Raw genomic sequence first — 13,621 nt, forward strand, 5'->3', positions numbered from 1 at the left:
ACGCATGTAGCTGATACAGCATGAACCAACGGATAGGGGGAAAACTCTTCTAAGTCCCACACCTTGGTGTTACAATGTGACACGCTTGGAGTTGGAGACAAGTGCTTTAAAAAAAAATTATATGCCATTTAACAGATGCTTTTATCCACAGGGACTTACAGTCATGCATATGGGTGGTGCTGGGAAGCAAACCCCACTATCCTGGTGTTGCAAGCGCCATGCTCTACCAACTGAGCTACAGATGACCATTGTGGTTACTCACCAGCAGTAGTCTATGAGGTGCTGAGGCAGGACAGGAATGTAAACGTGTTGCCAATACATTGGGTACATCATGGCCGCCGATCCGTGAACACAAGCCGTTAACTGTGGTGGAGGGAGAGAGTACATAACACCACAATCACACACCATACAGCATAATATGGCATATAACTATTTCTCACGGGTTCATTTGGAAATATACATTATATTGACAGATCCACAATTGAATATTTGAGTTATATAACTATTCCTTGCATTGCCATATTGTAGAAAATACATTGACAGATTATTGTGCAAAGAAAGTTCCAACTGCACTATGTCAATGTTTGGAGTTCTGTGGACACACACACACACAGGGACACACACACACAGGGACACACACACACAGGGACACACACACAGGAACACACACACACACAGGGATACACACTCCAAGAGTAAATTGGCCATTACTCATGGCATCAAAGCCACCCCATAAATGATACAAATTACACCACCGGAAATTAGACCAGCAACAGTTCCCATCACTGACGTTTAATATCTCACGTGACAAATTCCGCTCCTTTGTGTGTTAAGGTAGGAGGAATGTAGTGCTGGGCAAACGAACGCAGCCGTTGATCAAACTAAGATGGCACCGTTGAACGCTGGCAGATGTGTCAATAATAGCGGTGTAGCTCAACCACAACAGACATTCCCCAGAATAACAGCGTTTGTCTGAGACGCTGTTTAAGTGTGTGGGTTTCTATATTCAGAGCAGATGATTGATCATAAAACGTGCCCCCCCCCCCCCACAGTCAATCAAACTGGCCAACTCAGAGATTCTGACAATTTTACTTTGATTTAAGATGGGGGGAGGAAAACGTTGTGGCAGCGTTTGTCTAAGGGACTCGTTATAGGGAATGGGGTGTGGGGAGAAAGAGCCCCTGGGGAACGCTCGTCCACAGCCATGTCAGGTAAAGTATTTTTCACGTCAAACAGGAAGACTGGGATTCCTTGGATGAATCATATCCCTTTTTAATGGGGAGGAGGAGGACAAGTGTGGTTTCTGTTTTTTTTTTTTTTTTAAAGAGGAACATTCAGCTTTTCTCCCACGGCTCTGGTCAAAAGTAGTGCACCATATAGGGAATATGGTAACATTTGAGATGTGTCCCTCGTTTCTATTCCTCAATAATCACTGATATGTTAAAGGAATAGAGGTCTCCCCATATTCACTGATATGTTAAAGGAATAGAGGTCTCCCCATAATCACTGATACTCCCCATAATCACTGATATGTTAAAGGAATAGAGGTCTCCCCATATTCACTGATATGTTAAAAGAATAGAGGTCTCCCCATATTCACTGATATGTTAAAAGAATAGAGGTTTCCCCATATTCACTGATATGTTAAAGGAATAGAGGTCTCCCCATATTCAACTCAATCATCAAGTTTGCAGATGACACAACAGTAGTGGGCTTGATTACCAACAACGACGAGACAGCCTACAGGGAGGAGGTGAGGGCACACGGTGCGTGGTGTCAGGAAAACAACCTCTCACTCAACATCAACAAAACAAAGGAGATGATTGTGGACTTCAGGAAAAAGCAGAGGTAGCACCCCCCTATCCACATCGAGGGGAGAGCAGTGGAGAAAGTGGAAAGTTTTAAGTTCCTCGGCGTACACATCAACAACAAACTGAAATGGTCCACCCACACAGACAGTGTGGTGAAGAAGGTGCAGCAGCTTGTCACCCAAAACCCTGACTAAAACCCTGACATCCTGTCGGTCTATATCACAGCCTGTTACGGCAACTGCTCCACCCTCAACCGCAAGGCTCTCTAGAAGGTAGTGAGGTCTGCACAACGCATCACCGGGGGAAAACTACCTGCCCTCCAGGACACCTACACCACCCGATGTCACAGGAAGCCCAAAAAGATCATCAAAGACAATAACCACCCGAGCCACCGCCTGTTCACCCCGCTATCATCCAGAAGGCAAGGTGCATCAAAGCTGGGACCGAGAGGACATTCCATCTCAAGGCCACCAGACTGCTAAACAGAAATCACTAACTCAGAGAGGCTAATGCCTACATGGAGAGCAAATCAATGGCCACTTTAACAAATGGATCACTAGACACTCTAAACAATGCCACTTTAAATAATGCCACTTTGATAATGTTTACATATGTTACATTACTCATATCATATGTAAACATATCTTACACTACTCATATCATATGTATATATTGTATTTTATACCATCTATTGCACCTTGCCTATGCTGCTCGGCCATCAATCATCCATATATTTATATGTACAGTTGAAGTTGGAAGTTTACATACATCTTAGCCAAATACATTTGAAGTCGGAAGTTTACATACACTTAGGTTGGAGTCATTAAAACTAGTTTTTAAACAACTCCACAAATGTATTGTTAGCAAACTATAGTTTTGGCAAGTCGGTTAGGATATCTATTTTGTGCATGACACAAGTCATTTTTCCAACAATTGTTTACACACAGATTATTTCACTGTATCACAATTCCAGTGGGTCAGAAGTTTACATACACAAAGTTGACTGTGCCTTTAAACAGCTTGGAAAATTCAAGAAAATGATGTCATAGCTTTAGATGCTTCTGAAATGGTAATTGACATCATTTGAGTCAATTGGAGGTGTATCTGTGGATGTATTTCAAGGCCTACCTTCAAACTCAATGACTCTTCGCTTGACATCATGGGAAAATCAAAATAAATCAGCCAAGACCTCAGGAAAAAAATTGTGGACCTCCACAAGTCTGATTCATCCTTGGGAGCAATTTCCAAATGCCTGAAGGTACCACGTTCATCTGTACAAACAATAGTACGCAAGTATAAACACCATGGGACGACGCAGCCATCATACCGCTCAGGAAGGAGACACGTTCTGTCTCCTAGAGATGAACGTACTTTGGTGCGAAAAGTGCAAATCAATCCCAGAACAACAGCAAAGGACCTTGCGAAAATGCTGGAGGAAACCGGTACAAAAGTATTTATATCCACAATAAAACGAGTGCTATATCACAATAACCTGAAAGGCCGCTCGCTCAGCAAGGAAGAAGCCACTGCTCCAAAACCGCCATAAAAAGCCAGACTACGGTTTGCAACTGCACATGGGGACCAAGATTGTACTTTTTGGAGAAATGTCCTCTAGTCTGGTGAAACAAAAACAGAACTGTTTGGCCATAATGACCATCGTTATCTTTGGAGGAAAAAGGGGGAGGCTTGCATGCCGAAGAACACCATCCCAACCATGAAGCACGGGGGTGGCAGCATCATGTTGTGGGGGTGCTTTGCAGCAGGAGACCTGGTGCACTTCACAATGGCATCATAAGGTAGGACAATTATGTGGATATATTGAAACAACATCTCAAGATATCTGTCAGGAAGTTAAAGCTTGGTCGCCAATGGGTCTCCCAAATGGACAATGACCTCAAGAATACTTCCAAAGTTGTGGCCGTCACAAAGCCCTGACCTCAATCCCATAGAAAATTTGTGTGCAGAACTGAAAAAGCGTGTGAGCAAGGAGGCCTACAAGCCTCACTCAGTTACACCAGCTCTGTCAGGAGGAATGTGCCAAAATTCACCCTACTTATTGTGGGAAACTTGTGGAAGGCTACCTGAAATGTTTGACCCAAGTTAAACAATTTAAAGGCAATGCTACCAAATACTATTTGAGTGTATGTAAACTTCTGACCCACTGGGAATGTGATGAAAGAAATAAAAGCTGAAATAAATCACTCTCTACTATTATTCTGACATTTCACATTCTTAAAATAAAGTGGTGATCCTAACTGACCTAAGACAGGCAATCTTTACTAGGTTTAAATGTCAGGAATTGTGAAAAACTTAATTTAAATGTATTTGGCGAAGGTGTTTGTAAACTTCCGACTTCAACTGTACATTTAAATTCGGTTTTTCACAATACCTGACATTTAATGCTGGTAAAAAATGTCCAAGCTGTTTAAAGGCACAGTCAACTTAGTGTATGTAAACTTCTGACCCACTGGAATTGCGATACAGTGAATTATAAGTGAAATAATCTGTCTGTAAACAATTGTTGGAAAAATTACTTGTGTCATGCACAAAGTAGATGTCCTAACCGACTTGGGTAGTTGTTGGGGAACTGTTAGATTACTTGTTAGATATTACTGCACTGTCGGAACTAGAAGCACAAGCATTTCACTACACTCGCATTAACATCTGCTAACCATGTGTATATGACAAATTACATTTGATATGATTTTATTTGACTGATATGTTAAAGGAATAGAGGTCTCCCCATATTCACTGATATGTTAAAGGAATAGAGGTCTCCCCATATTCACTGATAGGTTAAAGGAATAGAGGTCTCCCCATATTCACTGATATGTTAAAAGAATAGAGGTCTCCCCATATTCACTGATATGTTAAAAGAATAGAGGTCTCCCCATATTCACTGATAGGTTAAAGGAATAGAGGTCTCCCCATATTCACTGATAGGTTAAAGGAATAGAGGTCTCCCCATATTCACTGATATGTTAAAAGAATAGAGGTCTCCCCATATTCACTGATATGTTAAAAGAATAGAGGTCTCCCCATATTCACTGATATGTTAAAAGAATAGAGGTCTCCCCATATTCACTGATATGTTAAAAGAATAGAGGTCTCCCCATATTCACTGATATGTTAAAAGAATAGAGGTCTCCCCATATTCACTGATAGGTTAAAAGAATAGAGGTCTCCCCATATTCACTGATATGTTAAAAGAATAGAGGTCTCCCCATATTCACTGATATGTTAAAAGAATAGAGGTCTCCCCATATTCACTGATATGTTAAAAGAATAGAGGTCTCCCCATATTCTTCAAAGAACATGGTCATGTTTTGATGGAAAATAATTGTTATACCTCGCCATTCTACAATAAGTCCTCTTTGCTACTACATGTTCAGGTGTAGCTTTCTAAACAAGCATCCACCCTGATAAGAGTATTTTCCCATTGGGCTTGTGAACAACTTCCCTTTTACAGTATGTGTTAAAAACAGCACATAAACTGGGCTTCGCTAATCAAAAACCCATACACACATTAGTAACTTTAACAGGCCGAGAGGGCAGGAGGGGCTTAATTATATAGTGGCGATATCACATAATGGAAGACTTAGGAATGCCTCATAAAAGCTTAATTGAAGACAATGCTTTGTATGGTACAGTACAAGAAAAGAAGGCTTATTCAGGAAGTATTTACACCTCAACTTTTTCTACATTCACACAAAGTGGGAGTAAAATGGATTGAATTGAATTGATTGAATTGTCTTTTTTTTGTCAACGATCTATACCAAATATTCAAATCATGAAAAATTGGAAGAAAATGTGAACACCCCCCCCCCCCCATCTACCAATAGGTGCCCTTCTTTGCAAGGCATTGGAAACCCTCCCTTGTCTTTGTGGTTGAATCTGTGTTTGAAATTCACTGCTCGACTGCAGGACCTTACAGATAATTGTATGTGTGGGGTACAGAGATCAGGTAGTCATTCAAAAATCATTATTAAACACTATTATTGCACACAGAGTGAGTCCAGGCAACGTATTGTGTAACTTGTTAAGCAAATGTTTACTCCTTAACTTATTAAGGCTTGCCATAACAAAGGGCTTGAATACTTATTGACTCAAGACATTTCAGCTTTTCATTTTAAATGAATTTGTAAAAATGTCTAAAAACATAATTCCACTTTCACATTATTGGTATTGTGTGTTGGCCAGTGACAAAAATCTCAATTAAATCCATTTAACATTCAGGCTGTAACACAACACAATGTGGAAAAAGTCAAGAGGTGTGAATACTTTCTGAAGGCAATGTATGCGTAAGGAGATGTTTTTAGCAGGTGACAAGCTCTTCAGACAGTCCTCTCTATACAAAAAGGCGTGAAGAGGGTTATAGCTTTAACGGTGGAGGGTACAACGAAAACTGTTCCAGAAAATGTAAAGGGTTTAAAAATAGTATGTGGTTACAGTGGGGGAAAACTGACAGATTCTCATCCACAATATCTTCAAATATTTCTGTTGGGAAAAAATGTAATAATTAAATCTGGGTGAACAACCATTTCATGCTGTGTCTTATTGTGTGGTGGTGCAACAGTACCAAGCCAATCCTGTAAAATAGACACTCATTAATTAGCTGATATGCATGGAGAGAGTGAGAATAGAGGAGGAAGGGAGTGAAGGATCTACAGTACTTACGGTGCTTAGTTTGCTACAGCAGATGAGGATTCGACGCTCATAAAGCATACTAGCGTACAGATGGAGCATGTTATTGACATCTACGGCTACAAAATACTCTGTTAGGTTTCTCTGCAAGAAAAAACAAAGGCAAAAAGTAAAAAGAAAAAGATAAAAGGGGTAGAGGTTAGTTGTGATAGCAAGGGCAGACCAATGACTGTATGAATAGTACAAGGCATCAACATGATTTACATGTTACAAAGGTATGGTATAGATATAACAGGTGAAGAATGTAACAGGAAGACACATTATTGTTTCAAATAAAACTTCTCTCTGTGATCATCGGCATGTAAGACAATTAAATAACATACTTTAGACAGAACACATGAAATATGTAATGTATTTAAATATGTGATTTCGTCTGTATGTGTACCCTTATTGCTGCAAAATAAACTGACTCATTGAAGACATTGAAGTTTTCTGAATCTGAATATACATTGAGTGTACAAAACATTAAGAACACCTTCCTAATACTGCGTTCCAGCCCCTTTCGCCCTCAGAACAGCCTCAATTAGTCAGGGCATGGACCCTACAAGGTGTTGAAAGCATTCCACAGGGATGCTGGCCCATCTTGACTCCAATGCTTCCCACAGTTGTGTCAAGTTGGCTGGATGTTCTTTGGGTGGTGGAGCATTCTTGATACACACACAGTTGAGCTTGAAAAACTCAGCAGCGGTGCAGTTCTTGACACACTCAAACCGGTGCGCCTGGCACCTATTACCATACCCCGTTGAAAGGCACTTCAATCTTTTGTCTTGTCCATTCAACCTCTAAATGGCACACACACACAATCCATGTCTCAATTGTCCATGTCTTTAACCTGTCTCCTCCAATTCATTCACACTGATTGAAGTGGATTTAACAAGTGACATCGATAAGGGATCATAGCTTTCACCTGGTCAGTCTATGTCATAGAAAGAGAAATAGGCATTCCACAAGTGATTTAGGTGAAATAAGCTGTAGTAGAAGAGATGTTTGTGTGCATGTGGGGGCGGCAGGTGGTTAGAGCGTTGGGCCAGTAACCGACAGGTTGCTGGATCGAATCCCCGAGCTGACAAGGTAAAAAATCTGTTGTTCTGTTCCTGAACAAGGGAGTTAACCCACTGTTCCCCGGTAGGCCGTCATTGTAAATAAGAATTTGTTCTTAACTGACTTGCCTAGTTAAATAAGTTACATTTAAAAATATAGATTTTTATTTTTAAATCTGTCATTCTCCAAACCTCCAGAGGCATTACTTCTGAAGACTACAGACTCCTCCTTCCGACACCTATCCCTTCTGACTGGGGTTCACTTGTCTCCCGTCACATCTCCTTCACACCTCCGTCACGTCTCCTTCACGCCTCCGACACGTCTCCTTCACGCCTCCGTCACGTCTCCTTCACGCCTCCGTCACGTCTCCTTCACGCCTCCGTCACGTCTCCTTCACGCCTCCGTCACGTCTCCTTCACGCCTCCGTCACGTCTCCTTCACGTCTCCTTCACACCTCTGTCAAGCTCTCCTTTTTCTGCGTTCTCTCTGTCTGTCTAAAGGCCCCCCAGAGAGGGAGATCTGGGGAGGGCTCACAGCCTTAGAGGACTAGCTGTCTGACGGCCAACAAACTACGTGAGGCTACCGGCGGGAATTGGAAAAACGGGGAAATCAAACCAGATATTGATTCTTCTGACTCCTTCAATATCTCCCCCCGTGAGCTGAAGCAATTGAATGAATGTCTAATGTTTGTGGGACTAGCGGTTTATTCATGCTACCCAGAGACCTACAGTAAACCTAACCCTAACACACAGACCTACAGTAAACCTAACACACAGACCTACAGTAAACCTAACCCTAACACACAGGCCTACAGTAAACCTAACCCTAACACACAGACCTACAGTAAACCTAACCCTAACACACAGGCCTACAGTAAACCTAACCCTAACACACAGACCTACAGTAAACCTAACCCTATCACACAGACCTACAGTAAACCTAACCCTAACACACAGACCTACAGCAAACCTAACCCTAACACACAGACCTACAGTAAACCTAACCCTAACACACAGACCTACAGCAAACCTAACCCTAACACACAGACCTACAGTAAACCTAACCCTAACACACAGACCTACAGTAAACCTAACCCTAACACACAGGCCTACAGTAAACCTAACCCTAACACACAGACCTACAGTAAACCTAACCCTAACACACAGACCTACAGTAAACCTAACCCTAACACACAGACCTACAGTAAACCTAACCCTATCACACAGACCTACAGTAAACCTAACCCTAACACACAGACCTACAGTAAACCTAACCCTATCACACAGACCTACAGTAAACCTAACCCTAACACACAGACCTACAGTAAACCTAACCCTAACACACAGACCTACAGTAAACCTAACCCTAACACACAGACATACAGTAAACCTAACCCAAACACACAGACCTACAGTAAACCTAACCCTATCACACAGACCTACAGTAAACCTAACCCTAACACACAGACCTACAGTAAACCTAACCCTAACACACAGACCTACAGTAAACCTAACCCTAACACACAGACCTACAGTAAACCTAACCCTATCACACAGACCTACAGTAAACCTAACCCTAACACACAGACCTACAGTAAACCTAACCCTAACACACAGGCCTACAGTAAACCTAACCCTAACACACAGACCTACAGTAAACCTAACCCTATCACACAGACCTACAGTAAACCTAACCCTATCACACAGACCTACAGTAAACCTAACCCTATCACACAGACCTACAGTAAACCTAACCCTAACACACAGGCCTACAGTAAACCTAACCCTAACACACAGACCTACAGTAAACCTAACCCTATCACACAGGCCTATATGAACAGGGTGCATTGAGGATGTGGTTAGAGTGGAGTAACATTAATGTGTTCTTTCATATCAGATGAGATTGAGTGATGTATTTTGGTATATCGTCAATTATTCCAAATGGATATTGTTAGTGGTGTGCTGCAAATGTCTTCCTAAACAGTGAACAATAAAGAACAGGAAATTCTAAATGAAGGGTGAAGGCCAAAGATACTCACGTTTTCAGGTATGCTGGGTAATTCCCTTGTGTCAGGCACAGTAAAGTAGGAATGCTAACGGGGACAAAGAAACACAGGGGGTAAAATGTGAGAGATTAAGGCATTTTAAGCCATCGCAGTTCATGAGAAAAGACAAACGCTAATAGGATTAGGAGTTAATGCTCAATAGTGTAAAGACATTCCATACACTGGAAAAACAGCCTTTTTCAACTTCCTGTTTCAACATGTTTTATTACATTTGATGTCTTATGAACACCTCCCTGTTCTCAATAACGGTAACAGCCCAGGGGATAGATGAAATAAAATACTATTTTATGCGTCACATGCTTTGTAAACAACAGGTGAGGACTAACAGTGAAATGCTTACTTACGGCCCCTTCCCAACAATGCAGAGAGAAAGAAAATAGAGAAATAAAACAAGTAATAATAGGTACAAATGTGTAACGATAACTTGACTATTTACATACAAGGGTTCCCAGTACCAAGTTGATGTGTAGTGGGACAAGATAATTGAGTTAGATACACTAAATACACAAACGTATGTGGACACCCTTTCAAATTAGTGGATTCGGCTATTCAGCAACACGCATTGCTGACAGGTGTATAAAATCAAACACACAGCCATGCAATCTCCATAAACAAACATTGGCAGTAGAATGGCCTCACTGAAGAGTTCAGTGACTTTAAATGGTGGCACCGTTATTGAATGCCACCTTTCCAACAAGTAGGTTCATCAAATGTCTGCCCTTGTAGAGCTGCCCCTGTCAAATGTATGTGCTGTTATTGTGAAGTGCAAACATCTAGGCGCAACAACGGCTCAGCCGCAAAGCGGTAGGCCACACAAGATCACAGAACGGGACAGCCGAGTGCTGAAGTGCGTGTATCCTAGTTGCAACACTCACTACCGAGTTCCAAACTGCCTCTTGAAGTAACGTCAGCACAAGAACTGTTCGTTGGGAGCTTCATGAAATGGGTTTCCTTGGCCAAGCAGCCGCACAAAAGCCTAAGATCACCATGCTCAATGCCAAGCAGGCTTCATCATCTGGCAGTCCGACAGATGACTCTGGGTTTGGGGGATGCCAGGAGAACGCTACCTGCCCGAATGCATAGTGCCAACTGTAAATTTTGGTGGAGGAATAATGGTCTGGGGCTGTTTTTCATCGTTCGGGCTAGGCCCTTAGTTCCAGTGAAGGGAAATCTTAACGCTACAGCATACCATGACATTCTAGACGATTCCATGCTTACAACTTTGTGGCAATGCCCGTGTGCACAAAGCGAGGTCCATACTGAAATGGTTTGTAGAGATCGAAGAAGATTGGAAGAACTTGACTGGCCTGCACAGAGCCCTGACCTGAACCCGATCCAACACTTTTGGGATGAATTGGAACGCCAGCTGCGAGCCAGGCCTAATCACCCAACATCAGTACCAGACCTCACTAATGCTCTTGCGGAAGCAAGACCCAGCAGCAATGTTGCAACATCTAGTGGAAAGCCTTCCCAGAAGAGTGGAGGCTATTATAGCAGCAAAGGCATGACCAACTCTATATTAACTCCCATAATTTTGCGATGAGATGTTCGACGAGCAGGTGTCCACATACTTTTGGTCATGTAGTGTATGTACATATAACTAGGAATAAAGTGACAGATAGTAAACAGTAGCAGCAGCGTATGAGATTAGTCAAAAAAGTGAGCGCAAAAATGGGTCAATGCAGTTAGTACGAGTAACTATTTGGTTAACTATACAACTAACTATTTAGCAGTCTTTTGGTTTGGGGATAGAAGCTGTTCAGGGTCCTGTTGGTTCCAGACATGGTGCACCGGTAGCGCTTGCCGTGTAGTAGCAGAGAGAACAGTTTATGACTTGGGCGGCTAGAGTCTTTGACAATTTTAGGGCCTTCTTCTGACACTGCCTGGTATAGAGGTCCTGGATGACAGGAAGCTCGGCCTCAGTGATGTACAGGGCCGGACGCACCACCTGTAAGGCACTACACCCTATAGCGCCTTTGGGTCAGACGCTAACAGTTGCCATACCAAGCGGTGATGCAGCCAGTCAAGATGCTCTCAATGGTGCAGTGACTTTTGAGGATCCGAGGCCCATGCCAAATCTTTTCAGCCTCCTGAGGGGAAGAGGTGTTCTCGTGCCCTCTTCACAACTGTGTTGGTCCACGATAGATACTTAGTGATGTGGACACTGTGGTTTCTTGAAGCTCTGGACCCGCTTCACTTCAGCTCCGTTAATGTGAATGGGGGTATGCTCGGCCATCCGTTTACTAATGTCCATGATCAGCTCCTTTGTCTTGCTGACATTGAGGCACAGGTTGTTGTCCTGGCACCACACTGCCAGGTCTCTGACCTCCTCCCTATAGGCTGCCTCATCGTCGTCAGTGATCAGGCCTACTATGCAATTGCCACGCAATTGTTGGTGAACAGGGAGGCCAGGAGGGGACTAAGCACACACCCCTGAGGGCCCCCGTGTTCAGGGTAAGCGTGGCAGATGTGTTGTTGCCTACCCTCACACCACCTGGGGGCGGCCCGTCAGGAAGTCCAGGATCCAGTTGCAGAGGGAGGTGTTCGGTCCCAGGGTCCTTAGCTATGTGATGAGCTTGGAGGGCACTATGATGTTGAACGCTAAGCTGTAGTCAATGAACAGCATTCTCACGTAGGTGTTCCTTCTGTCTAGGTGGGAAAGGGCAGTGTGAAGTGCAATAGAGACTGCGCCATCTGTGGATCTGTTGGAGCGGTATGCGAATTGGAGTGGGTCCAGGGTGCCTGGTATGATGGTCATTTAGACAGGTTACCTTCTAGGGTACAGGGACTATGGTGGTCTGTTTGAAACATGTAGGTATTAAAGACAAGATCAGGGAGAGGTCAAAAAAGTGATGGTACTCCGTCTGGCCCTCCGGCTTGTGAATGTTAACCTGTTAAAAGGTCTTACTTACATCGGTTATGGAGTGCATGATGACACAGTCATCCGGAACAGCTGGTGCTCTCTGGAGCTGGTGCTCTCACTTATGGTTCAGTGTTGCTTACCTCGAAGCGAGAATAGAAGGGATTTAGCTCGTCTGGTATGCATGAGTCACTGAGCAGCTCACTGTTGGGTTTGCCTTTGTAATCCTTGATGGTTTGCAAGCCCTGACACATCAGATGAGCGCCAGAGTCGGTGTAGTAGGATTCAATGTTAGTCATGTATTGTCGCTTTGCAGGGTAAGGATAGTGAGGTGGGTCTGACAGATATCTCATGGAGAAGGTGTCTGAAGACTGACGGTATGATAATAAACTCAGCTCCTTTACTGGGAGTGGGGAAAGACTAGCGAAGAAAGTGATGCACTCACTACTTCCTCTATATCCCTGCGTCTGATGCCAAGATCACTCTGACAGAACAGTCTCCTCTATTTTGTTGGGTGTAAACTCTGTCTCACTCCATTGCACATGAAACGCTTTGAGTAGGCACCCTAACATGGAGCTCTGAGGGATTCCTAAAAATCCTTAAAATGGAACGGCCTGTGTTGTAACCCATCATGCAGGACAGCTGAGGGATAAGCCTTTGAGGGTCGGGGAAATGGTGCCCCACTCGGCAGGGGTGGCAGCCTTGGTGCTCCCCCCATTGAACCCACAACTGACCCGAAAACAGTCGGCAAAAATCAAAGCATCCTCTATGAAGGATAATAACTGCAACCTACAGTTGAAGTCAGAAGTTTACAAACACTTAGGTTGGAGTCATTAAAACTCATTTTTCAACCACTCCACAAATTTCTTGTTAACAAACTACAGTTTTGGCAAGTCGGTTAGGATATCTACTTTGTGCATGACACAAGTCATTTTTCCAACAATTGTTTACAGACAGATTATTTCACTTATAATTCACTGTATCACAATTCCAGTGGGTGAGAAATGTACATACACAAAGTTGACTGTGCATTTAAACAGCTTGGAAAATTCAAGAAAATGATGTCATGGCTTTAGAAGCTTCTGATAGGCTAATTGACATCATTTGAGTCAATTGGAGGGGTCCCTGTGGATGTATTTC

The 13,621-nt window shown here is 43.0% G+C and overlaps 1 protein-coding gene across 7 annotated transcripts in view; it reads right to left on the bottom strand.

Moving 5' to 3' along the window:
* Positions 1 to 13,621, bottom strand: part of dennd1a (DENN/MADD domain containing 1A) — a 158,167-nt gene that overhangs the window by 40,734 nt on the left and 103,812 nt on the right. For 4 of the 7 annotated variants that reach the window (XM_031802210.1, XM_031802206.1, XM_031802208.1 and 1 more), the window contains exons 8-10: positions 9,595 to 9,648; positions 6,489 to 6,599; positions 263 to 363 (exon numbers count right to left, since the gene is read on the bottom strand). In XM_031802210.1, coding sequence (XP_031658070.1) covers positions 263 to 363; positions 6,489 to 6,599; positions 9,595 to 9,648 — 266 coding nt within the window. Of the gene's footprint in view, positions 1 to 262; positions 364 to 6,488; positions 6,600 to 9,594; positions 9,649 to 12,533; positions 13,290 to 13,621 lie in introns of those variants that run through there. The other 3 variants (XM_031802211.1, XM_031802212.1, XM_031802207.1) reach the window with 3 other exon arrangements.

This window comes from Oncorhynchus kisutch, linkage group LG23 (assembly GCF_002021735.2).
Source record: "Oncorhynchus kisutch isolate 150728-3 linkage group LG23, Okis_V2, whole genome shotgun sequence".
In the NCBI taxonomy this organism is placed as follows: domain Eukaryota; kingdom Metazoa; phylum Chordata; class Actinopteri; order Salmoniformes; family Salmonidae; genus Oncorhynchus; species Oncorhynchus kisutch.